We start from the raw sequence: 27,997 nt of genomic DNA, 5'->3' as shown, positions 1-27,997 counted from the left end.
CTTACAGATTAAGTCAAAACTAAGCATCAGGAAAACATACCTCCTAGATTCTGTAGGGTGAGGAGAGACTTTCCATCACTTTCACAGACAACCTCTGAAAAAGAACAAGGAAACATTACACAAGCTACTATATACATCTACATACAGTACCTGAATAATCTTTGCAAAGTTTTTTTTTTGTGTGTTTGGTACGAAAATGAAATGGTCTTTGAAATGGTCAATGTTGAATAATTGTTACAGTAAGATCATCACTATGATAGCTTTTAACAGTTGTCAGCATATTGTACCGTGTGTACCAGCCATCTCACAGCCACAGCCTTGGGTTTATCATTTCATCATCTAAGCACACCAAAGCTCAATTTCTGATGTCCTTTTCTATAGTAGACATGCTGATTTTACCTCAATTTCTGTCAACATTACAGAATGGTCATACATGTAGTTTTGTACTCCTGGTGTTCCCACGATTAGCTCATAGCATCTATTTGTTACGGGGTCCCGCATTGATTTTAAGTCCGAGTTAAAAGGATCCGGGGTCTCGGCCAGGCCCAAATATAGCCCGGCATCCGCGGGATGTCCCACGGCGCCACAGTCATGCTCAAAAGTGAAAAAAAACAGCCTGTCAACTATAACATGGCGGGCACCTTTTTCCAATTACAAACATGTACCTGTTATGTTATGATATCCATTTCAGTACCAAGGACAGATTTTCATGTTCAACTTGTACTCACCCACATTGTAAGCTTGAGCAGGACTCACAGAGAGGAACTCGAACTGAAACGGTTTGAAGACATGTGCCCTGGCCCAGGCGGTGTAGTTCTCCATCCTGTGTTCTGTCTTCACATGAGTGATAAGTGCTGAGCCTGATGAACTAGTGGACAGAAAAAAAGTTCATAATGGATTACTAACTTTAACTTAATTTTTCACAAATCATATTCCATCAAAAGGTAGTACAATCAGACCTGTACAAGTGACCACCACTACATAGGGACCACCAGGTCATTTTTTGTTGGTCCCTTAGATAATTTTACCCATTGACACAAACATATAGAATCCTGTCTATAGTGACCACCTGTCCATATAGACCACATTTTATCAGTCCCCTGAGTGGTCTTCTTGAGCAGTTTTGATTATATTGTCTATCATAATGAAGTTAAATTTTAGGATCATGGAAAAATTGGATACACAAAATGTAGTAGAGATTGGGCTAATGCGTAAGATGCATTTTGACCACTTGTTGAATCTTTTAAATGTTTGAGAAGTTTGACGAGAACCCCAAAAAAACTTATAAAATACCTGAGCTGTAGTTTCTGTCCCACATGAAGCTCAGAGAACCCTGAGGTGAGACCATCCCCTGTGGTCTCCCACAGACGTTGCAGCTGCTGGTGTTCATGGAACACAATTGTCTCCGCTGACAGAAACTGAGGGACCAGGGGTCTGGCGAATGATGTGTCTGCACTCTGCAAATTTTACAAAAAACTGGCGTTCTTCAACCAAATACTGCATTCATTCAATGGAAGAAGACTGCTAAAAGAACCTTTTTATTCAATATTACTGCATTGACACAAAGTCTGATCAAACACATGATTAACCATGATAACTTGATGAAATTTATAGGAAGACATTGAAAAAGTTTGCCCTGGACCAGTTTTACCTCTAGTTTTTCAGATCTTACAATTACTGAGTGTATTACACAAATCCCCAAAATTATGACCATTGAAAATGAAATTCCAAAATAAGAATATTTCTCTTTATCCGGATTCCTACTCTCCAAGCATAGGTTCCACTCTGACTGTTTTTGACATGTTTTAGGCCTTTTGGTCGGGCTTTCTATTTTGTCCAATTTCCTTCATGAAATTATGTCTCCCATCCAAATGGACAAAACGAAAATGGGGCAAATAGAATGCCTGAACAAAACGTCTAAAAACATGTGGAAAACCAGCCGGAGCCGAACCTCTGCTTGGAGAGCACTTGATCCCCCATGATGCAGTTAATGTATTACAGAAGGCCCCCACAATTATGTCTGTTGTTGCAACTGAAAGTCCAAAAAGAATGATTATTTCCTTTACCTGTATCCCTGCTGTGATGTCCACCACCTCGGCATGTACCCCAGGAGTACTGCTGTTCACCCTGACCTGGTACCACTGTCCCGTGTTGTCCACCAGGACTGTGGTACCTGCTACCTCCGCCTGCAGTACTTGTATCATCCTGGCAATACCTTGGGAACAAAACAAACCCATAGTCAACTATAAGACTGGTTTTGTACATTGTGTCAACACTTTTCCTGCCCTCCAACCTGTGCTCCGAGACAAACTGATTTCAAATGAAGTAAAGAAGACAATCTTGGACACCATTCTAAAACCAGGCCTTCTATAAGGCTGCGAATCCTGGGTGTTAACTAAGAAAGATATCAGCAGACTACAAGCTGCAGAAATGAAAGTGATCCGCACCATGCTAGGAAAGACGAGAGCGGACAGACTGAGAAACACCCACTTAAGAAAAATTCCTTTTTTATTTTTTTATTTTTTTAAATTTTTTTTATTTTTTATTCATTTTCTATCCAACAACATAAACAACACAGTCAGTAATTCAGTAACATAAATAAGTGTCATATACAAATTGACGTCAGTAATAACTTGGAACAACATCCATAGAGGAAGACATAGAAAGAGCAGCCCTTAGATGGTTAGGACATGTCGAAAGAATGGGAGATGAACGGATCGCAAAGATTGCTTTCAAGTACAAACCAACAGGCAAGCGCCCTCTTGGTAGACCCAGAAAAAGATGGAAGGACAACATACAAGAAATATTAACAAAGCATAGACTGGGCAGACTAGCTAGATTGGAAGAAGATGGGGTCTTCCATGACCGGGAAAAGTGGAGAAGGCTTCTCAACTGACAGGCCCTGCGGGCCTACCTGGGGAAGATGTAAGATGTAAGTATATATATATATTATAAGTGTCAACACTTTTCCATGGACCTTTTTGGACAATTTTTCCTCTGACCAAACAATTGAAAATCCTGTCTATTATAAGTGAACTTTTGTCTTCTGTGTGACTATTATATTTTATTGACAAATCCCTTGATTGGTCAGTATAGGCCAGGGCTGTCTCCAGGACCCGTCCCTCCGTCCCGGGACAGAAATTGGCTTGTTGGACCAAAATTATCACGTCTCCCTTCCAAAAATCCTGAACCTCATGACATAAAGGTAATGAAATGTATATTTGTAGGCTTAAAATAACAGATTTAACAAAGAAAATTAGCAAAATGGGGTTCCCTGGAAACAATGAGCGGGACTGAAAAAAATCTGAAGCTGGAAACAGCCCTGATCGAGGTTTGACTGTGTAGTCAAAACTGCCTAAGGACTCTGACCACTGGTACTCTAGATCTATTTATGTGAAACAAGTGGTCACTAAAGATAGGATTAAAAAAAAAAAAAATTTGTGTCAATGGGAAAAGTTATCCAAAGGACCACCTAAAAGTGGTCACATTGGCCAGGTGGTCCTTATATTAAGGTGGTCAATTATACAGAATTGAATATATTTCATAACATGGAACTAGGGTGTCCAAACCGATACCTTTTACTCTCTTTCCAAAGAGCTATCTACCACTCAAAAGTCGGTTCCATAGCATATCCAAAACATGAGATATCAAAACAGGAATTTCCGCTGCAGTACTATAACAAGCCGCTAGGGGGCCCAAAATCTAATCATTTTCAGGTCTCACCAAGACCTACCAACATACCAAATATCAAGACAACCCATCCAGGCATTCTTGAGTTATGCTGGTCTTCTTATACATACAAACGCTACCCTATGCATAACCTTCTTGGCGAAGGTAACTACTTGCACAGTGCCTTGAGGAACAGTGCAATTTCACAAGATCAAAATCTAAAAGTCAGTGAGAAGCCAATTTGTGCCAGCCAACACGTTTTAGGCGACACGGTAAAACCCCCTGGCCCAATGGGAATATCTCCTTACTACACCAGTAACACTTCCCCTACACGAGTAACACGTTCCAGCTGGTACCCTGAGCTAGTAGTATATACAGACACTCGTACAATATAACACATTTTTACACTTTTCTCGTTAATTATGCAAAGTACTTCGCCCAAAATCTAATCATCTTGAGATTTCCCACATACACATCAACACACCAAATACAACAACAATCCATCCAGGCGTTCTCGACTTATTCTGTTCACTAACAGACACACAGACAAGCATCAAAACATAGACTTCTTGGCGAAGTCAACAATGTAGAGTATTACCTGCAGTGCCATAGAACATGGCTCCATCACTAGTAACTATGACAATGGCTCCTTGATGCACATCAGCAGCAAAGGAAGTCACTGATTGGCCAACTGGGAGACTAAGGATGAGGCTAAAGGAACTTCCTCCATCCAAGGACACAAAAGCCTGAAGTGCAGAGATGCCGTACAGTTATTCAATTCAATTCAATTACTTGAGTTATATAACCTTACATACTGTAAGTATAGTATACTATGTGAGGCAGGACTTTAACACTGCCTGAATGAAATAGTCAAATCAAGTCGTAATCATATCATACTATTTTCTTAGTTACAATATGATGATAGTGTTGTACTATTACATTGTGGTGACAAGATTTTCAATCTGAGCCTTTGCAAATACATAATATTGCAACAGGTCCTACATGTATATTGTATTAATACTACATTTACTAAGTATAAAACAAAGTGAAACTAGAAAAAAAATAAATTCACTGATATTAAGCTCTACTACTTTTTGCTATCTTGCAAAAGCACAAACTCTTTAAAAGGTTGATGAACAAAAACCTGGTTTCTTAGTACTATATTAATTTTGTAAAAATTCAACCATATGACATGTATGATACTAGTAGCTGTCTTTGGTCAAGGCATTCTTTCTCAAAATCATAAAAATTGATTCATAACTGCTAAAATCATCCATACTTGTGATCCATAGGCATAGAGGAAGTGGTTGACAGGATGGAAGGCCAGCCCGGAGGGGGTGAAACTGGGGGGGAACTCAGCAGGGGGGTACAGCTGATTACCCCCTGTCCTGGACACCACTGTCACTCTGGGTCCATCCTGTAATAAACACGATAAACAAGGTAATCGGAGATGGCAGACCTCACCCCATTATCCACACTGCTTTGCATTTAAGTCCAACTAACAAAAATAGCAGCACTGATAGGATATCTATATGTATGGCACTGAGGCGTCGTGTGGCGTAAGTGGTAGAGCGCATAGCTGTCAAACAAGGGGACCCGGGATCAATCCCGGTGTGTGCCCAGAGACATGTCCAGACTTGCGCCCCGACGTTGTGCCCTTGGGAAAGGCACTTTACACGGATTTCCCCCCTCAGTTAGAGGGACAAGTCTCCAATGGCAGTTGTCTTCAACTGGCGGACGAGAGCAGCGCCAGGTAGGCTGGCGTTATCAAGGCGGACCTCGAGTGTCAGAGTCATCCGGCAGCTCGCTGCAAGTATCCCAACCAGAACCAGCACGTCTCCCTCGAATTGGTGCCGCTGGAGAAGACAGATGCCCAAAGTGTGTGGGTCTCAGATTCGCAACCTGTCATCCACCCTGAACAAATCCACGCGAAGGCTAACGTGTCAACCCTCCTCACTCAGGTGTAGGAACTGACACGGTCATCATACCCGAATATCTGTATCTGTATGATATGAATACGAATAAAGATTATGAGTGATTTGCCATACATGGCACTGAGGTATTGTGTCAATTACTTCCATGAAAATGGAGGTATAGTTTTTGGTATGCCTGTGTATATATGTGTATGTGTGGGTGAGTGTTTGCTTAGTGTTTGTGTTTCCAGATATTTGTGGTCTCAGTATAATTTAGGAAAGGCTTGATGGATTGTGATGATATTTGGTGTGTGGCTAGTTCTTGAGAAGACAAAGGTCAAAGCCAAGTTTGGGCCCCCTGGTTTATGATCTTGGTATTGCAGCAGAAGTTTGATTTTTTTGGTACTTTTTTCATGGTCTAGCTGAAAACTGCAAAAACACACACAGACGCCCATTCAGATCTGCTAAAGACATTTGATATCTTAAAATCTTAATGGGGTGAAATTTTGATCATACATACATTATAAAGATTACTGCAAAGGTCTTTATTGAGGATACTTAAGAAACTTTTGAACTTAAAAGAGAAATCCAAGTCTTTCTGCGTCAGACCAAAATCTGAGAGTACCATTTATATACAGTCAGTCAGTGATAAATGATGCTTTGTTCATCACTTGTTCATTTACATTAAGAAACATAATCCCTCTACATGTACACGATGAAAGCCACCCTTACACTTTTATCCATTCAGCATTGTCTAGTATCAATAAAACACCTTTCAGAAATTACTGTTACAGTAGTATTGGTGCACTCTCTAAAAGGAGGGATTTGATAATGTTGTTTACTCTATGTCCTGCCTCCATTCAGTGACTTCACTGTTGAGCGACTTTCAACAATCCATGAAACAGTAACCCCCCCTCCTAGTATAACCTATAACCCCGCCCCCAAACCCGACACCTCTAAGACCCTATTGTTTAAACCCCAGATATCTGTATACGGCGGTGACCTGGCCACGCTTCTTAAAGTTGTGTGGTCCACGCTCGGAAAGTGCTCCTAGTTCCGAGGAAGAGGGAAAGAGGTCTAGGTCGAGATAAGGCAAATTTTCAACTTGAAGTGACTGTTGGCAAGTGTTTAGGTAAGCAGATCCGTTGTTCTTGGTGTGTGTGTGCGTGTGTGTGTTTATGTGGGGGTTATCCATGCATTCTAGCAGAAATGTAAACTATGAACAGGTGGCTTACTCCTTAAAGCTGCGTACAGTAACAGTTACGGGTTGCAAAGACCTGTTGAAAATTTCATACTTGAAACCACTTTCTGCACCTCCAGGAAACTTTGCATTCAACTTCAAGATTTATGCTTATAAGGGGTTGGTAAGGAAATGAGTAAAGAACTATATATAATGCTGAAGGGATATAATCTGAAACATTGTTAATTCATCCTAAGGTATTGAAGCATTGCCTTTTCTGTGTGTTTTTCTGCGATTCTCAATATACAAAATGGAGTTGCTGTGTTACTTTTTTTTCGAGATGAGGTGGTGAAGTCTGCCATCTCTTATTGCCTTGTCTAATGGATGGACGAATTATATCTGAGAAATGTCCTCCCAAAGTTAGAGTCTTTATATTGAATGAAAGATGTTGAGACTTGGAGATTACTCAAAGGAGTAGAAAACAGGGTAAGGAACAGCTCTGCAGGTCTTCTGAATTCTGGTCCATAGAAGTATATAATGTAGTTCAAAGAAGATAAAATGCACAACCAATGAATAGACGGAAACTTTGGACCTAAAGGTTGAGCTGCTCTCAATCAAGTCCTGCAGGTTTTGATTCATGCTATCATACTCATATGAATTTGAATCTTTAATATTCAGACTAGCAACTTAAAGTTATCTTCATTTCCATTTCTACCTAGAATCGCAGTCACATATTATGTCATAAATACCCCATATGCTATACAGTAAAAAGTGTACTTCAAGTATATATTACTAAGTGACGTGGTGACCTCTGCGTAAGGACAGTCTTTTTGTCGGTTCCATTATCATTTTCCCCTCTGACCCAAGCAACAAGAATTATGTCTATAGCGACCTCCTATCTTACATGATTATTTTCTTAAAGTCCTTTGAGTAGTCACTATGGACTGAGGTTTGACGCACTTATATCAAGTTGGGTTTTTTTTTCTCCATTTTGCTTAGCGTCTGAGTAAAAGGTCTCGCTGAAATCGACACCACGCGTGACCTGTGACCTGAGGAGATAAACATGTCCCAAACGACACATAACCTTTGTGTAACACCTTCCGGTCGGTCACAACCTAAACATGGCTACCCATCCGTTAATGGGCGACCCGTAGGTTACACAATGGGGGTTGTTTACTGGTGGTTGGATGGGGTTAACCTATCACAGACGGCGGTCTATGTGGAGAAACTTTGGCTGAGACTATTGTTCCTAATTCTTATTGTGTCTATGTAGGTGGCTGTTCACAATAAGGCAGTCTAGACCTAAATGTAACATAACCTCAAAGTTGCAGTCCAACCTCCAATTTTGAGCAGATTATATTTCTTTTAGCACTTTTCTCCATTGCAAGTCACAGTGAAATAATTTGGTCAATTGTATGTATTGGCTTTGTTACGCTGAACAGAAATAAATGTCTGTATCATTCAATGTCTGTATCATTCTATAGACCTAGATTAAACAGTCTAATTCAATGTATAACAGGTCAAGACCAATGTGGCAAATTCAAATTCATTATATACAATGTACTAGATAATTTCTATAACTGTTTAACTACTTTGATTTGATAAGTGATTTGTGTTTTTTGAAAACAATCTGTCATTCATGGGGACAGCCCTAATATGATGTTCCAACTCTGCTATGCTGCAACACCCCCTGTGTTCAAACAATTCTATGTTCCGACACCCCTTTTTTAGGCTTAAGGTTAGAGTTAGGGGGTGTCAGAATATACATGATTTGTAAAATTCAGGGTGTCTGTTTCGTACAAACGTTTGTGTTCGTAATGAATAAAGCTATGATGGTATTAACTCAAGGACTGAATAACTCCGCGTGTAGATGCCCAAAGAATCCGGCCTAAAAAATAACAGGGCATAGAAAGCGTGTGTTTAGGTGGATCATAAATTGCCTTTCATCGGTCCCACCTGATATAAAAAGAATTTGAGATGAAAGCTTGTTTATTACTGTCAGGATTAGGTAGGAAAGTTTCGTCATCCGAGCGATAGGTCAGACGTGTACGCATTTTGCAATGAGTGCTGCGGTCAGCCGCTGGCGTTACAACAGCGGCCTTGTGCAGTTAATACTTACTTACAGTTTCATTTGCGATAAATATCGTTGTGTGCTTCCGAATAGAAAGCAAAACATCTCCAGAATACATGTAGCTGTTAGTTTTCTTGATTTGCAGTCATAAAGTTGCATATTTCAACGTTGATTCCTATGGAATGGCATAATACAGGTATGAGACCTTAATGACAACAAATTGTTTTGCTCCTAGGAACCATGCCGAACGAGATGAAGCTGGCCATTGCAGACTTAGATGCGCGCCTGCAGAGCAGGATAGTGAGACTGGCAGGGCTGAAGCGCAGCATGGCCGACCTCATGGCGGCCGAGGAGGGGGGCAGTTTCAATGACATCCAGAAAAAGGTCGGAGGTCACAGATTTCTAAAACTTTAAATTTTGTTCATTGTATATAAAATAATATTATTCTACATTAATTGTGTGCTTTTCAGACTATATTGTGGCGTCGGTTTGGCATATCGGTTAGAGTGTTGGGCTTAGAACCAATAGGTCCCGGGTTCGATTCTCACCATGCCCCGATGTTGTGCCCTTGGGAAAGGCATTTTGCATGATATTCCTACCATGACGGTGGAATGACACCCACTGAGCCTCTTTGCTAATCTGTCAAAAGTGTACCAAAACACACACACGGATGTGGTGTGTAAACAACTGTAAAAAAAATTCATATCTTGAGAATTATGATATGACACTAGGGTGATATTTCTAGCTAAATGTAAAATAAGACAAACCAAACATTTTGCTAATAACTCGTTGTGATTAATAACTGTTGCATTATGGGTCAATTCTTTACTCTCCTCCCAGAATGCCGAGCTGCGACAGGAGCTTACAGAACACCGCACTAACATCGCCGTCCTCAACCAGCGCGTGGACGACCTGACCTTCTCCGAGACCTTCCTACCCAAGAGCGACCTTGTCCACACATACGACCTTGACCACGACGACCTTGACAACCACTCCTCCCTCTCCAACAGCCCCGCCACCTCCTTACTCAGCCTAAACTTACAAAACCTGAATGGAACGAGAAAGTCGCTAGATTTCTACAACACGACAAAGCCATCCAACGATTCGCATGTAACGCAGTCACCACTCACCAACGGGATTCAGACCAACCAAAACGGAGACGCGGTCCCCAAACCCAAGAAGAAAAAGTCAAGAAAGCCGGCTGTGGACACCCCATTGAAGATAGTGGAGTCTGACGACTCGGATAAGTACGAGTGGGACTTTGAGAAAGCGGTAGAGGATGATGATGATGATCACGAGAAGTTGGAGGTAGAGAAGATACCGGTGATACCACACCCGCGCTGGGATGAGTTTGATGAAGATGAAGACGTCAGCGTCACAGAGAAGAAGTTCAAGAGGACGGAGTTGTACATCGACATGAGCAGCTCTAGTTCTCACTCTGATAAGTCTGAGTCTGAGGTGTAGGGATGTCTTTTTTTTTACAAGTTTACGGTTTTGCATATCAATTCATAGTTCATTGTTATAAAGCTGCTGTTCAAAAATCTTGCTCAGTGTCACTGATGTAAAGTAGTGGATGCTAACAGTTACCAATATCATATCCAGTTGCTTGAGTAACTGGATATGATATAACTGCTATTTGGCGATAGTTTATGGTGTTATTGAGGTTTATAGAGATGTACAGAAAGCATTTTTTTACAACAATTGGACGTTTTACTGATCTGTTTTCACGGTTTCTTTCTTACAATGCTTGAAGGTATACTCTATGATGATTCATGAGATTTACAGATAAGCCATTTTAAAGCAATGTTAACTGTTGTTTAATTATAGTAATCTGTTTGATTATTTCATTTTTTGAATAGTTTGAGAGTAAATATTCAAAATGATTTGTGATATTTGTTTGGAAGTTATTTTCTATGATGATTTATGAGATTTACAGAATGATAAGCCATTTTTAAAGCAATGTTAACTGTTGTTTTAGTGATCTGTTTGATTATTTCATTTTTTGAATAGATTGTTTTGAGAGTAAATATTTCAAGATGATTTGTGAGTGAAGGTGTTTTTATATACACTGACTAAAGCTGCTTATAATGTACGAGAAACAAAATTGAATTGATTATGTAACAAAGTTTGGGATTGGTTGCATTAGTTCTTACGGTCTTGACTGTATTTTCTAGTATCTTGAAGTATTAGGAATCCTTTGAAGAGCCCAAAAAACCTTTCTGACATCTTGACTTTGTCAATTGATAATATCATTGTAAGCAAGGAGTTGAGAGTAGATTTATACTGACATTTTGGTGTGTGGTTTTCAATTCAAAATGAATGCATGATTTGATTGCTAGATAGCAAAATTGAAGCTAACTGTCCATGCAGTTATTTCTCAGAATGTTACATTGAATAAATGCAATTTTGTTTTTAAAAGTTTACAAAATACCATTAAATTTGTTGAGAATTCAAACCTGCACTACTGACTGCTACATCTTATAGTTATACATTTGTCTGATAATAAATAATGATTGATGTTCTATTGCCTTACCTGAGTTTGTTTGAGAAGGACAAAGTTGTCCTTCTGTATGTCATACGCAGCAGACACAACTACTGCCCCACTGTTAGGTGGGTCCTGGGGTACAAGTGTCCGCCATGTAGTGTAGGGGGCTGTGCTGTAGTAACTAGTGTTGTTTGTCTGAAAATACAAGATTTTTCCGTCATTTTAACCTTCTCCCTGCTGCCTAACTCTGTAACCAACACAGAATTTGGCAGCAAAATGGTTACTTTTAAATTAGTGTTAAAAAGGTTAAAAGATAACTTTTAAAATTTGACATATATATACTTCTTGGGTAAGGGTTAATAAAATTTCGCTAGTACGAAATTGGACACCACATAAGTAAGTCATCTGTCATTGACCTGCGTGCCGGGATGCCAGACCGTACTAACAAGGTATAGAGTGACAGGTGGGCATCCACAGAGTTTGGGCGGACGGATTCCTATACAATTCTGGGAATTGTTGTAAAACAGGCGCAAAATATACTATTAAGCTCCTGAAGCTTCGCCAAAAAGTTAGATGAACACTGTTTGTATCATTATCAGCTTTGGTCAACAAGTGTAACTGATGAACAAAACCATCAGAGAAATCTTCTACATTTCAGCTACCAGGACCAAAAACTTATCAAAACATCCTGTAAAATTTAACAAAAAACAAACTAACAGGAATAAACATTTCATAACAACACTGTGAACTTTAGGGAACATCTTCTTCATGTTCAAATAGCCAACCTGACCTCTGACGCTACTGGAGGATGATGGGTAATGATCACATGATCAGCTGGAAGCAAAAAAAGAATGTTGTCCTTGAGAACTTAACGAACATGTATTTCTGCTATCCTAGGATTTTACAAATGTGACCTAAACTTCCACATAAACTTAACAGTAGCACGTGAAGTCCACAGTGGTTAGCGACTCTGCCTCTGGACCAAGAGGTTGGGAGTTCGAAGCCCGGCTGTTGTCGCTCACCCGACATGCACGCTACTGGAAAGGGTCGCAGTCCTTAGGATAGGACGTTAAGCCATGGTCCACTGTACTTGGTGAAAAGAGCCAGGGGAATTTTCCACAGTACAATAAACCTCCTGTAAATACTGTACATAGCATCTGTCTTCTCTGTCATGACCAGTGGAAGATTAGCTTTTCAGTGAGCTAAACTGGTTCAAAATCATACATAGATGGCAGAATGTTACAATGACAATAACAAAGTGTTAATATAACAGGTAAGGTACCTTTTGGTGTTCAGATATTTCTCAGGTAAGAATTGCTTACCAGGGGTGTGGCCAGGTGTGACAGATTCACACTCAGGTGTGTTCCACAGTCTGGTGCTGGCCCTACTCACATTACCTGCCTGGGAATATACAGACAAGACAGAAAAACATATTAGGTGTTCTTATGGTTTAAGACACCAGCACTTTTTAGGCTTATTTTCTACTATTATGCCAATTTTCTGTCACAACTATCATAAGCTACTTCTTACTGTTTTTTAAAATCTACAATAATAATGACCGAATGTGGAAAAGTAAAATCTGTAAACAGTTTATCTCATTAAGCAGCAAGGAGCAATAGAGTCCATCACACCATGAGAAAAAACATTGGCAGATAACGGAACGTTGGATTATGCTGCAAATAAATAATTATTCAATAATTATGTATAAATTGTATGGAAAATTTTAGCACAATCTACCTGTAAGACAGCTGACATAAGGGTGTTGATGGGTGTACTGAGGAACTGGACTTGGGCAAGACTGTCCCAGCCAGTCAGGTCACTACTGACAAACAGGCCCTGGTTGGTCAGGAGAAGCAGGTGACGATTGGTCAGAACCATATCCACCAATCGTAGTGAAGGACAGTCTGAAACACAAGTTGAACCAGATTGTTCCTGTATGGAATGTTCTAATTGGTCAGGAACATCTAGGTTTGACTGCAATCAATTATAGTCACATTCTATTTGTTGATTGGTCAATAGCACCAACCCAATCACATACATCGACCAATCACAAGACTAGTGCAAAACTATTTCCAAAACTATATCATGTAGTACAAACTCACCTGAAGTGATGTCACACAGACTGGGATTCTGTGTTAGGTTGAACCAAGTAGTGTGATTTTCTTTGAAGTGGTCGTAGGTCACAGCTAACAAGACTCATGAAAAAGATCAACAAACAAGCAAAATTTAAAATTCTTGAACCATATTTGCTGACTGAATGAGTGGATAAATCATTAGACATAAGCCTAATACCAGTAATATTGATTGTCATTAATTCACTCGACGGGTAGATTCTCGAAATTGATAGATCACCAACTTGTCTTGTTTACATTCACTTTAATTCTTTTATCCATCTTTAAAATTATTTCTATGTATGACATTGACATTGTGTTTTTACTCTAACTTGTTCTACAGCCATGTTTTTGAGTAGAAGGCGTTGTATATTAAGCAATTGTGCTTTTTGCCTGATACTCATAGAATATATTTGAATAAAATAAATGATGTGTCTAAAATATAATAATGATAAAAATCAGAACGAGGTCGACTCATGCCAGGTGATCATCAGTGTGCTGAGAAGACAGGAGAATTGACAATCTGCATTGAAGACATTACACTTTCAAATTTTGCCATCAAGCGAAAGACTTTATTCCTGTCTCAATCTCTACAATTTGTTGACATTTGAAATTAAATCGTCACTCGATCTATCTACATGTACATGTACATATCAAAAATCATGACCAGCCATCAAATTACCCCTTCCTCAGATATTCTCTTTCAGAGTCTGAATCAAAACCTGCTCCAGAACCTACACAACTTTCTCTCTGGCCTAAGAGCTATCTACCGCTCAAAAATCACAGGAAGTTCTGCTGCAGTACCATAACAACCCGCTAGGGGGCCCAAAATCTAACCATTTCCAGGTCTCATCAAGATCTACCCACATACCAAAAATCAAGACAATCCTTCTTGGCCTTCTCGAGTTATGCTGTTCACGTCCGCACACACACATACAAATGCTACCGAAAATATAACCTTCTTAGCAAATATAAAGGTAAGAATTGGACAGGCCTTACCTGTGGACGTGAAGTTATTTTCAGCCACCCCAAGAACTGCGACATCAGGAGAACAGGGACTCTTGGTGATGACCAGCTGTTCTGTGTCCCTCTCCCACAGAACGGGCGGGGCAGGGAGGCGGTCTTCTAGCAACCAATGTAAGATGGGTTCTAGGGAGAGGAAGGGATGAATGAATAAATAGATGGATGGATGAATAAATAAATGAATGAGCTAACATTTTGCTGACTAGGAGATCTAGAGATTTGAATGCAAATGGCGCTGTTACAGTAGTTTTAAGTAAAAGTATTATTGTTTTCATCTGAGTTTCTTTGTTAACATTTTTGATTGTATAGATCTACCTAAAAGATATACGGATCAGTCCAACAAAATCAAATACAGTGAAATCTATCTACAATAAAATCATGCTGAAAAAGGTGGAAATGTGTTGCACTCACCTCTTTGTACATATAAAAGAGAACCTTGAGTGAGAAACTTTCCTTGGTTCAGAGCTAAGGACACCCTCCACTGTTCTGTTGGAGTCTTATCTGAAAAAATTTAACTTTTATGAATAAACACTATTCAGAATTCCTTGTATATTTTCACTATAACTGTATAAGGCCATATTGATTTGATTATTTTAATGACATCCTCTGAGGACCCTAAAACTCATGCCTTCATTATAAAATGATAAAAGAAAGTTTGGCCACAAAAGTTGCCTTCATCAAAAGTATGGTATCCTGAAATATAGATTCTTCATTTCTGTTCTTTCAAAACTCCTTCTTTGACTTATGAATTGACGTTGGCATTTTACGACATTAGTATTCATTTTTCTGAAATATTTGTTAGCAACTTACAGGGTGTATTTTTAAGATTTACATTATGGTTGAAAACTTTATTTATTCAAAACAAACAAAAATTGATGCGTGCATGTATGTCATCCATAATATAACTAAATCAAACTTACTGGAACTGTGTGTGTACATTTGTACATTGTATGCACCCTGTTACATATTGACAGATTATGTTTTGAACTGTTTTTATGAACGCACTTATAGTATAACATGTTGTCATCGGTCGACGTGCTTTCGCTACAACGACGGTGTTATTTATACCGCCTTTTTACGGGGTGACATACCCTTTCGTAATGATACTTTAAAAAGAAATAATCACAATCGCAGTCACGACTTACCTTGATAACTGAACTCAACAGTGGCGATTGTCAGTTCCCATGGCGTGACAGTTGAGTTCGACTCATTTGTCTGAAGATGGGTCAATAAACAAAAATTAATACAATCAAACTCAAACAAGAGACACAATTAAAAGATACATTTGTAGTGTTATCCCTGCTGAATCTCATTGTCTCCTATACCTAATATGAAAAGCGATATTAACTCCCAGGTATATTTGGTTTGTTTATTTGTTTGTTTAGGTTTATCACAATGTCAAAGATTCACCTGTGAGGTGAATGGTCACATTTCTTGAAAAAGGCTCATTTCATTTTAAGTTTTCTTAAGACATAGTGTCTGAATCTTGAAATATTCATGTCAGTTAACTGCAAATTTAACCTTTAATAGCACACTGAAGTAGCCATGTGGCACCCAATTCCTTATTGGTTACAGAGTTAGGCAGCAGGGAGAAGGTTAAAAAAACACAGAAACCTCCCTTTCCCCCTATAATGAAATAAAAGCTTTTTCAAAACTACTATGTACTGAAAAGGTAAACACATTTTCACTTTTACAGTATTTTTGGGTGCTAATGAATACTACAGGCACATGTATTAATTTTCGTTGACCTACATGTACATGTAGGGGTGGATACCAGTTCGGCTTAATAAGGTCCAAGTCCAAGTTTAGGTCCAGAGATTTAGGTTCAGGTCCAGACCTGAACCTGGACCTGATCCTGTCCAGTTGATGTTTTGTTTTATTAGACCAATATTAAGCATAGATAATTCATACTGACACGCACAACTATAAAAGTTCTTGGGGAGAAGACTTTCAAGATAAACCAGTGTTTGATATTTCAATATTGCACTTGTTTTAAATGAGTTTTTTGTCAGAGGGGAGACTCAAAACACTTTTTATCAAACAAAATAGAGAAATATATTTGTACTTTGTTCAGGTTTTTTTGGACTCAGGTTTTTGGCTTTAGGTTTTTTGGACTCGGTTCTTGGATGTTTTAAAGGTCTGAATCAGGTCCAGCGAACCGGTATCCACCCCTACCTACTAAGTACATGTAAATGAACTTCACCTTCTCCCTGCTGCCTAACTCTGTAACCGATAGCCTTTAAGTACCAGAGTTACATGTATCAACCAAGGATTGATGTGTTCAAAAATTTGTATTTCCCGAGAACCATTATGATAGTATACGTAGAATGGAACTCGTTGTCATCAAATAATATAGGAACATCTTCACTGAGTAGCTTTAAAGAACGGTTGCAGTCAGATGTGCAAATGTTAGGTGTGACAGGCCGTTCGGTGTAATATAACCAGCTGCTGCCGTGCGCCTGCGAAGCTGGTGTGTTACGCCGAAAGGCGGTTATACCGGCTATATACTATTAGATGTAGATACAGATAGAAAATTGGGTGCCGAATGGCTAAAGATTAAATACAAGGAATGATGCAAGGAAAAAGGAAAGTGATCTCAAACCAGTTTAGCTCAAATGAACTCAATGAACAGATGAGCTAATCTTCCACTGGTCGTGACAGAGAAGACAGACGCTATGTACAGTATTTACAGGTTCATTGTACCGGGGAAATTCCCCTAGCTCTTTTCGACAAGCACAATGAACAGTGGATCACGGCTTAACGTCCCGTCCTAAGGACTGCCACCCTTTCCGGTATCGTGCATGTCGGGTGAGCGACACAGCCGGGATCAAACCCGGGGCTTCTAGTTCCAGAGGCAAGATCGCTAACCACTGGACTATGCACGCCACCGTGCAAGGATTTCAAACTTACAGATGGAAAGTGGAAGGTGTGAGTCCATGTCCTGTTGTATATGGTAAGAGAGGGAGCCTGGTCGAGTGATGCGTGTGTGTCAAACAGAGACTCTCTCTTTTCTGGGGTGTCGTCTGTGGGGTCTATCAGCCAGCAATACACTGTCTGAAACACAAGATTACACAAAAAAATCATTAACTCTAACATAATACGGGAGTAACAATTTCTTATGATTGATATTTGGTTATAAGAAATACTAAGTATATCTTAGATGGGTGAAACGTCCTTTAAAAAAGTTGTACAAAAAACGTAGTATCACTGCTCCAGTTCTATGTAGTAAACTACATGTAGCATAGTTTGAGCATAGCTGTGATCTAGTACCCTACAAGTTGCCTTCAAACAGTGTTTCTACCTAAAGAACCCTGGGACCATTCATAAATCTTTAAAATGATAACGTATGGCTTCAGAATAAGGTTATAACAGGGAAAACTTAACCTTTTACAAAATTTGTCCCTCAAAACTCAGGAAATTGGAGAATGCCAGACTCGCAAATTTGGCCTTCTGCAAATGACCACAATGTTGTGAAAGAAATCTGGTAGCAAATTATGAACCTGTATACTAGTAGGATAAATATGTATAGATATCATTTTTGTCATGATCAGGAGATATGAAGATATGCATGTACCATGTTTTCCCCTTGAGCGATGAGTGTGTTGGACAATGTGGTGTTGCCATCCAAAGTCCCATCCGTCCACATCACAAACCTGTAGTCATCTGTATCAAAACAACGGCTTTCTGTAACTCTTCATAAGAGTATCAGTCAGACCAAGAAGTTTGTGTATTAAACGAACACCTTCTTGGTTTAAGTTGCAAATAAATTCTGAGAAAATTAACATTTACATTATTACAATGTACTTTGTAGCACAAGAAAAAAAGGAGGAAAGATACAGAACGAAAACCTGGCTGGATTGGAGGGGGGTAGGGTCAAAGCATCTGGATTGGAACTAGGGTAGGGTTTGAGCAATTCTGGACTGTAACCAGAGTAGGCACAAGACCAGTGATTTGTGCCTCTTCCACCCCCCTCCACATACTTTTTTGGAACAGCCCATTGCATAAAGTCCAATTTCGTACTAACATGTCAGCTCCAACACTGATTTGATTCTCCAAATTTCTTCCTCCGCCAAATAATTCTAGACAACTACTACTAGACACTTGATACTTAGATCTTTCTGTATTTTTCTAGTTTAACATCCGTACTGAAACAAAGGTCATTCGCAAAGAAACTAAAACGAATGCAGCGAGTGTCTATATCTTGCATGAGCAACACGGTTACTACAAAACCACATGTACCCCCCTCCCCACATACATCATATCCCGTAGACTAGTGTCATAGTCGCTTGCAGTTGCCTACCGTTTGATGCCACCGTTCCATCTGCTAAACATACAGCACACAGGAAAGTTAAAACAAAGACGGTAGCTATCCCCATCGTTAAAGACCAGCAAAAATTCTACAGAGACTCAGAAAATTTCAAAATACCCGCGCCATTTTGGAAGAATACACTCACTTTACAGGGGTGGTGAACTTGGTTGGTACAACACTAAAGCGACACCTGCCGGAAAATGTAGATAGCGTAGGTTATGTTATATGAGTGCAACATACCAACCTCCTTCAGCAGGGCCTGGGCAAGGTTGTCTACCTTGTCCCAGCCAGGGATCCCTGCTGAGTCGAGGGACTCCTCATCACTGGTAGCATCAGCTGGCTAAAACAGGAGGAGGATGCTGTTAGAATAGACTAAGATCATGTCATTGACTATTTTGTATTTGAGAAGGTTTTTCTTCCTATATATAGCCCAGTTAATGCCTAAATTGTTGTTCATGAAATCAAATCTCCATTGCAATTTGCTTCACACAATGTTAAAGTCAACAAACACATAGACTGATTAAAACATCCTAAGAAATAAATAAAAATATTTGATATCAACAAATTACACTACAGTCACACAGATTTTATTGATAGAAATTCCCTTCAAATGTTCAAAAAAGTAGCACAGCATACCTCATCATTGTCGCTGCTGTCACTGTCGTCTCCGGGAATGGTTGACATGATGACAGCATATTCTGGATCGTCCCTTGACAACGGCTCCAGCGTTACAGTAAGGTCTTCTTCCAGGAACCCCTCGTCAATCTGCGTGTCCAGTTCCTCATCTGTGAATGTAAATGTACCAGTATCCCCACTTTGCCCATAGAGATACTCCATCCCAAGGAGCTCCCCTGTAAACTCCTGTGGCGGATTCCTGTTTGGCATGAGCTTCTTAATATATATATATAAAGGTTTTCACATAGACTTTTTAAGAAATACAGCAGGTACTTTCCGTTCAAGTTTTAGCACTACGCACCTAACGTTAGATCAAAACCCTGTCATGGTAAACTATTCACTTTGCAGCTTGTCTTTCTCCTTTAAGAGACTCTTGAAGTAACGGAAATGAACTAAACGAACGGACACGGACCATGGACCAGCTTTCGCCCTACTTTATGTTGTATGTTGTAGAAATTGTATATTGTTGTACCATAAATATGTAATGACATATGTTGATAGAGTTATTAGGACTCAAATGACTGTGTATCTCTGTTATATTGTACCTGACCCTTACCTCTTCCCTCATGACCTCAATGAAAAGCGGCCTGCGTGCCGATTTGAGCTTATCATGAATAAACAAAGGTTCAAACAAACAAACTAAGTTAAACATACTTTATTCCCACAAAATGTCATCACGTCCAATCGCCCTAAATACGTATACCTTCTTGATTGCAATTTGTCGATCACTAACCGTTCGCTGCAGGGATGTCCCTATACATCCTGGTTCCAATTTGGGAGATCGCGGTTCAATCCTGGGTCAGGACATCTCGGTTGGGGCTGCACCCGTATTTCGGAAGGGACGCAAAATGGGAATAACGTGTTCGAGGAGGTGCCTCGAGCTAGCAACTCCTCCCTGTAAAACCATACCCTGCTGCCGAAACAGCAAGGAAAGTTTCTGCCCCATGTACCACTAGCTATAGGCACTGCAATGGTCTAAACGAACGAACTATTTCCTGCGTACTGCATAAAACTCGCCATCCAAGTGTTTGCACCACCCGAATAAAACATCTATAATGGCCGGTAAATATTGACCCTAGAATGAACCTGTTGAACGTTTGGACCTTGTACAGCGCTGGGCGCGACAGAAATGCTGTCAACAATCCGAATGGCAATCACCCTGAAGCTAGACATACCTGCACTGTTCCAGTGACGTCACGATTTCCCCAGGTAGCCACACCTATACAACACAACGCCTCACGGAAGTGGACCAAAACTCGAACGCAATCTAAGATTTTCTGGCGACTTTTGGTGAGTAGACTTGCGATGTGTAGAGACTTAGTGTCAAGTTGTAATGTTTGTCATTTTGTATGCAAGCCAGGTCGACGTTAAATGATCGAATGGCAGAAATTGGGACAAAACTGAGAGAGATAAACATCGATCGGAAAAGAAGCGAGTTCATTCATTTTGTGTTTTCTTGCTATGAACAGCAGCAAACAAATGTTTTGACGCAACGTATATGTAGGTAACCATGGCTTTGAACATAGGTCGGTCAAGATATTCAGAAAGCTTTCAAAACTAAACCAGAATGAGGATGACCTATGATCCCAAAAATCAAGGACATTTCACTATATATATACGTCGTGCCACGTTCGTTACCTATAACCTACTTATGTAGCAGGTAAGCTTAGACTAAAGTGTAGTCGGAATCCATTGTATACTCATAGACCAACGGCTTGAAAGCATAATTTTTTCTTGACACATATGTCCCCACATTAGGAAAAAGGTGAGGAATGTACATGTATTTATTGATAAGTACATCGGAGTTATGACGTATAGAAACTTAGTACGTGACCAGAATACTAATTGGCACAGCTCTATTGTCACCTTGTCGCCCTACACCAACCTCCTGTGTTGTAAAGTGGTTGATAACAATTTGCACGACCGTGGTCGGAGGAAAGTATAGTGGTAAAATGCTTGTATAGAATTCAGATCTAGCTGATTGTAGTGTAACAACAATGCGGAGAAGTCAACCGATAGAGAGGGGGTCGTGTGTGGATATAAAGTAGCCTGGAATCCAAACCTATCATAGCTCCCGAGTCTCTCTCCGCAAATAGCTATTTGCGGAGAGAGACTCGGGAGCTATGATAGGTTTGGATCCCAGGCTAGATATAAAAGCGTCTATTACAGTCACATTAGTTAGGTAATTTTTTCATGTTTTAGACCCAGGCTATGCCAAGACTTACTGTACACAAGCTAGGGTCCGTCACCAAATACACAATGTAGCTATTTTTCACAGATAGCTGATATTGTGCGACACATCGACGAGAGTCCCTAAAATACCGTTAATTCGCTGTCGTAAACTTATCGCACGAATGACAGGAATTCCAGTCCGAATGGAATGCCAGGAATTCCAGTCCCAATGGAATGCCAGGAATTCCAGTTCTAACGGAATGCGAGGAATTCCAGTCCCAATAGAATGCGAGGAATTCCAGTCCCAATAGAATGCCTGGAATCTCAGTCCCAATGGAATGCCATGAATAGACATTTTCGTGATATCATAATTGGGGTTAATGACCTTAAGCTACTCTGCTTGTATACGTAATTGAAATAACTATCTCAGTACAAACTTGATGCAGTTATGACCCGTTCCCAAAAGAAGGACATTTAATGTTATACTAGTAGTTGTGAAGGACCAGCTTTAAGACATCTGAAAAACATTGTAGCCGCCCACACTGTTTTAGAAAATAACAATATTACTGAAGATCCGAGGTCTTAAATGGGGCGTGTATACATAAGACTGACATATCTGGCTGACATATGTGACTAACTGTCCTGGTTTTCTAGGACTAATGCCCCCAAGGGGCTGCATGACCCACTTGCAAACATTCCTATGGACACATGGGTTCCAAAATGTTTGGCTTAACCCCGCAGTTAATGCCAATTATTTTGGAATCATATTCAAAGAACGTCTGAAAGACTCATTTCTCTCTGGCTGGAGGGAACAACTTAGACATTCCAGTAAACTACACGCATATTCTAAAATCAAAAAGCACTTTGGCATGGAAACATATCTCACATCAATTCATAATAAACTGTTTGCAAATAGCATAACAAAGCTGAGAATCAGTGCACATTGCTTAGAAGTTGAAAAGGGTCGACACCACAACACACCAGCCACTCAGAGATTGTGTCCCACATGTAATGGAAGTGTTGAAGATGAATTCCACTTTGTAATGAATTGTCCAACTTATAGCAAAGAGAGAGATATTCTTTTACAGACTATTATTACTAAAACAAACTTCACCCTATCTGGTACACAGAGCGATATGTTCTATGTACTGTTGTCATATCCGATTCCTATATCCATGTACATAGGTCAATTTCTCCATAAATCATTCGAAAAGCGAGACAGAATTACCCATACATGATTATATATTGTAACAAATACACTGGTTTTGAAAATATTTTGTACTTAGAATTGTAGGATAGATTAGCCTTGTAGTATTGTTGATTTCATGCCATACATTGTACCATGTACGATTGTTGAGCAATAAAGTTCACTTCACTTCACTTCACTTCACTTGTATTTCCACATGCAGTAGACTGAGTTAGGCAGGTGTAGATGGAATACTGCTGAGAAATCCAGTCCCACTTGGACCGTCTCCTCTAGCTTTGTACAGTTTCTGTACCGTCTGAACTGACCTTCACGTAGAGCTGGTCTCTTTAGTTATCCTTGCCGGCATTCAGGTATGCAATTAACAAAGGTTACGGATCAGGTAACGGATCAGGTGACAGCCTCGCAGGTATTTGCACAGACCTATGCGCTTTGAACCATGGACTTGCCCCCCCCCCCCCCCCCCCGAGAGACTCTCTCTCACCGAAACTGAACAAAAACGTTGAGATTTTACCTAATTTTCTTCTCTCTGTAGATCAATTATCGTCCTAGTCACTCGCTAGTTTGGTTTGATTGTGTCTCGACGTTTAGGCTGTCAACAGCGTGGAGGGAGTTCGACGTCCTGACCGACGGGACGGTTCAACTGTTTGTAAACGGTAAGCAAAAAACATCCTTGATTTTGAAGAGCAATTATTTCTTTCAACTGCAGTACATGAAGGTCTTTACCTTCTAAACTTGGTTCTTGTGACGACTAAGAATCTAGGGGACGGTGTAGTCGAAAAGAAAAGCGGATAAAAAGCCATTTCTCGGTTAAGGTCAGCTTATTAAGTATACAAGTCACGTCGTATTGCTCCCCCTATAGTACCATTACTATCTAGAATTGGATATGTATCGGGTGATGGCGTTTGGACATTTTCTATTTCAGGCTCTATATATGGGTGTGAACCAAAATGGTAGCCAGAAATCATGACTGGCAATGACTGTAATCCCTGCTAATGCACCGGGCTTGAGAGGAGTCGTATGGAACTAAAGAAATCCTACGGGGGCACGGATCGTAGAATTCAGCAAAAAAAGGACTGTGACAAGTCGCTATGTTCTGTGAAGTCCACCAATAATTTGTCCCAAGTAGCTAAGTGGTTATTTTGCTTCTTGAACATACGAGCCCCAGACTTGCAGGAGGTGCCTAGTCCGCCATGAGAATTCGTTTTGTCCAACTCGCCCCATAGGCTTACATGTTATAAGATGTGTTTTACATGGGCACGTTCGTGATGAAGCTATAGGGCGTATTCAGTCACGTGACCCTCCCCCTAGCAACGAGCACTGTCGGCCATTTTCGGGTCTACTTGATAGTGGAGCCCTATTGAAACTACACGTAGAAATGGCAGATATTTTCTCCGCCATTAACAATTTCCCCTCAAAACGTTTTGTCTCATAATCATGATGTTTTGCCTCGTGGTCGGATGTTTGATTGGGATTGATAAAGCACACACTGATCGGGTAACAGTAAGATTGATTTTGCGTTTCTTGTGTAGGTGCGGGAACATACGTAGGGACTAACGACTGAAACAAAAGTGGATTTCTGACATACGAACAGCGGATCTAAATAGTTGAAGTTTGAGAATTAACGTGTGTGTATGGAAACCTTTGTATCTGGTCGAAAAGCAAATTACAGGCCCGTTGTGTAACACAGTCGCGGCACCGTGTAGTCTTGCTTGAGATACGTTCATAAACTGAGGGTCTTTCAACGTCGAACTTTCCCGATCATAACGTACTCCCTGTCAACTAAATTTCTCACAACACTCAAGACACTGTACTACGTGGCTGCAGGCCTTGGAACACTTGTATGCTGTGAACTGATTTTATGCATACTCTGTTAACAGTCGTTTCCAGGACCAACTGAAGACAAAACTAGAGTTCCACGACCTCATACCTTCGCCAAATTATTCTAAACATTATGACTGACGTATTAGGAGTGTTTTTCATCAATTATAAATCATACCAGTTGATTGTCTTAAAATATAACATGTACAAAGTCTGAGGTAACAAATCATGAGCTTAACAAAGAAGATTATCACTGCACGAAATGGCCTCGTATCCCGGCGTATACGTACAGGGATTCCTCCGGAAATATTCCATATCCCGGTGCGGATTTAGCGTTTCCGATATAATTAACGGATACGCTAAATCCGCACCGGGATATGGAATATTTCCGGAGGAATCCCTGTACGTACACGCCGGGATACGAGGCCATTTCGTGCAGTGTATGCTTATACTTATCTTCAATTGTGCAAATGAGGCCCTTATTAGCATAATTTTATTCAACGATGTTCACATTCACATAACTTTCCGATACCACACAAAAAGTATGAACTGTATGAAATTGCCATCACTTGCCGGTGTGGAAGAATAGAAGTTTCTCATTGATATGCAAATTAGGCCTACATTTGCATAGTTTCTATCTATAAACATTCGTCTTTTCCTCAATTACTATTTTAATAGTCATATCATGGAACAAAGCGGATTTTAAAGTTGCCTCATTAATTATGAAAATCATAATATGATTTGCATAATTATCGTCCTATCAAACTAAGCATCACACAAGCTAGCTACATACCAAAAATTTCCCACCGATATAAACACACATTCATGCAGCCGTTCATTTTTTTGGGTACGGAATCTTTTAGTACCCACTTGGAGTAATACAGGAATGAGACCTTAACCCTATCCAGACTGGGGGGGGGGGGCTAAAAGTGCCCGCGCCAACTTTAACATCGTATTTCTGCCGAACGATGTATGCTAGGACAACCAAACTTGGTGACTTTTCCTAAAATTTTGTTGGCAACACTTTTATACTAATGGTTTAAGTTTATCATTTTTTCATGTTGCCATGGCAACGGGTTTCTGACTGGCATTTTATGCAAAAATCATAATTTTTTGAAAAAGGTTTTCTTGCACAACTACACTGGTTTTCCTACATGTATAACATTACATGTAATTAGATGTAACTTTCCTGATTTAATGTTCATAATTTATGCTAATTTGATGACGTAATCAGCCAAAATCCAAGATGGCGGGCTATATCACTATTTCAGGTATCAGCAGGCTTTTTCGCCCTTAAAATCGTCAATACCTGACATTTTCTTTATCAGAAACATGTAGATTAATATTTTTGGCTATTTTCAGTGTCCTTTGGGGTCAAAAGTGGAAAAAAAGGATTTTCAAAAATTTCAAAATGGTCGCTCCAAGATGGCGGATCCCAAGGGATCGCTAACAACACGTGACGTCATTTAATGACGTCATTTTGACGTCAACGTACTTACCATTGACTTTGTATGCCTTTGCATACCTTAAACTGAATAATACAAACCGTTTTGTTTAATTCCTTTAGATATTACCGGAATTCCCTATTTAGCCAATAAAACCACATCCATGACGTCATAATTACGTAATATTACGTCATAACGTCACCAAAATTACGTGAATTATAAAACTTGACGTGAATATCACTCCCTGCAAATTTGGTGATGATACATCATACCGTTCGGAAATTATGAGAATCAGCCCCCCCCCCCCCCCCAGTCCCAGATATACCAAAAAAGCCCAGTCTGGATAGGGTTAAAGAGAAATTTAAGTCTAAAACCGCCGTAAAAATCAAATCAACGCTATGAACAGATTGGGTTCGTAAGAAATAAACTAAAAATCCAGCTAAATCTGTTAGAACAGTGGCTCGTACCTTGAGGAACTTGTTATAAATTTTGCTATCCTTGGCGGATCGACGAGGCAGAATTCGGGCTACCATCATTTTCAAAATGGCTGACAAACCACACGGCCGAGCGGCGGACAATGTTTCTACTATTAGTTTTTTGGGGCGAGTTTTGTAAGGCTATAAAATCCCTCAGAACATAAAGATGGGGCATGGTAACCCCATTTGCACCGAAACCTAAGCCGCCAGTGAAAGAAAGTGAAAGTGAAAGAAAGTTGGTCCCGCCCTTCTTTGCTGAACGTATCACTCCTCCGTCAATGTCTGACGCGGTCGATGGCAATCCAGTAGACTGACACCAATTTAGTGTTGGGACCTGGGGAATTCTTGTCCTAGATTTAAGACCAACAGGTGTGACAGATGTGAGATCCCACAATATGCCTTGAATGGAGGAATAGATTTTCTTCATTACTTATGCAAATTCAGTCCCAATTTGGATAATTTGCACTTCGTTGTGTATATCTCTGTCCAAACTACCTGCATATCAAATAACATGAAAATCTGTCGTTCCTTTCTTCAGTTATTCTCCTTAGAAGATTTTTACAAATACGCCATTGCAGATCCAGTGACACATACCAGGGGGCCGAAAATCGACCTTGACCTTTCTCCTCCCAACACCTACCCATATACGAAATATCATGACAATCCATTTACACGTTCTTCATTTATGCTGACTTTAAGCATGCTGACTTTAAGCACCTGCCACGTAGTTTCATGCATGAATAAACTCATCATGAAAACAGGTTAAAAGTTAACATCCAGGCGTCGTTTTGTCATTCCAGGCTCAAAACTTCCAGAGAAGGCAGAGGCCATCGTTAATTAAAAATCAATTACATAAAGTGCCAGAAGGCATAACAGACCGATTTTGCAATCGGTAAGTGCAACCTCACTCACATGAAAACTGGGCAACGAACACTAGGTTGTAGACATGCCCCTATTCTGTTTGGAAAAATGACATTTTTTTTAAAGAAAAGGAGTTCAGAACTCAAAGCTGACTGGGGTTCGGTCGGCCGATCCAGAAGAAGGGTTACTAATCACCACACCTCTGCCTATCACCGTAAAGATGGCTCTGCAGCCAAATCCAGTCTACCAGACAGAGCTCATCCCCAGTGATATGCTGGAAGCTGTCTCAAAAGGCAGAAAGAGGGAATCACGTGGTAGTGAAAGTAGCGAGGATGAAGCTGAAGAGTTGGCTCAGTTGAACGAAGCTTTGAAGAGAGCTTCCATCACGGACCACGGACGGCATCCCTACAGATACGGCATTGCTTCTGTCAACTTCAAGGGGGACACAGGCGGTACCGGCAATGCAACATTGCGTAAACTTTTGCTTGGTCAACTTCAAGAACAGGCACGCGTATCAATTATTTTTGTGCAAGAGTGTCCTTGGGCCGATCCAGTAAAACAGCTACAGCTAGGGGAAACGTT

General features: G+C 40.1%; 2 protein-coding genes and 1 long non-coding RNA gene across 3 annotated transcripts; 2 read left to right on the top strand and 1 right to left on the bottom strand.

Annotated features, from left to right (window-relative positions):
- Nucleotides 1–12: 12 nt before the first annotated feature.
- On the bottom strand, nucleotides 13–11,514 carry LOC136442523 (uncharacterized). The gene is made up of 7 exons (XM_066439429.1): nucleotides 11,367–11,514; nucleotides 4,949–5,086; nucleotides 4,268–4,415; nucleotides 2,067–2,215; nucleotides 1,294–1,457; nucleotides 729–868; nucleotides 13–94 (listed from the first exon to the last, which is right to left on the bottom strand). The coding sequence occupies exons 3-7, from the start codon at nucleotides 4,284–4,286 to the stop codon at nucleotides 27–29; spliced, it is 540 nt and encodes a 179-aa protein (XP_066295526.1). The 5' UTR covers nucleotides 4,287–4,415; nucleotides 4,949–5,086; nucleotides 11,367–11,514; the 3' UTR covers nucleotides 13–26.
- On the top strand, nucleotides 9,072–10,297 carry LOC136441920 (myb-like protein V). The gene is made up of 2 exons (XM_066438481.1): nucleotides 9,072–9,217; nucleotides 9,674–10,297. Exons 1-2 carry the CDS (start codon nucleotides 9,074–9,076, stop codon nucleotides 10,295–10,297), a joined length of 768 nt encoding a protein of 255 aa, XP_066294578.1. The 5' UTR covers nucleotides 9,072–9,073.
- A 9,039-nt stretch (nucleotides 11,515–20,553) lies between the features above and the next one.
- Nucleotides 20,554–27,981, top strand: LOC136441887 (uncharacterized). Its single transcript, XR_010756941.1, has 3 exons — nucleotides 20,554–20,726; nucleotides 23,348–23,468; nucleotides 27,355–27,981. It is a non-coding gene; the product is annotated as an uncharacterized lncRNA (long non-coding RNA).
- Nucleotides 27,982–27,997: the final 16 nt, after the last annotated feature.

This window comes from Branchiostoma lanceolatum, chromosome 9 (assembly GCF_035083965.1).
Source record: "Branchiostoma lanceolatum isolate klBraLanc5 chromosome 9, klBraLanc5.hap2, whole genome shotgun sequence".
Taxonomy (NCBI): Eukaryota; Metazoa; Chordata; class Leptocardii; order Amphioxiformes; family Branchiostomatidae; genus Branchiostoma; species Branchiostoma lanceolatum.
This window is presented reverse-complemented; position numbering and strand designations above follow the sequence as displayed.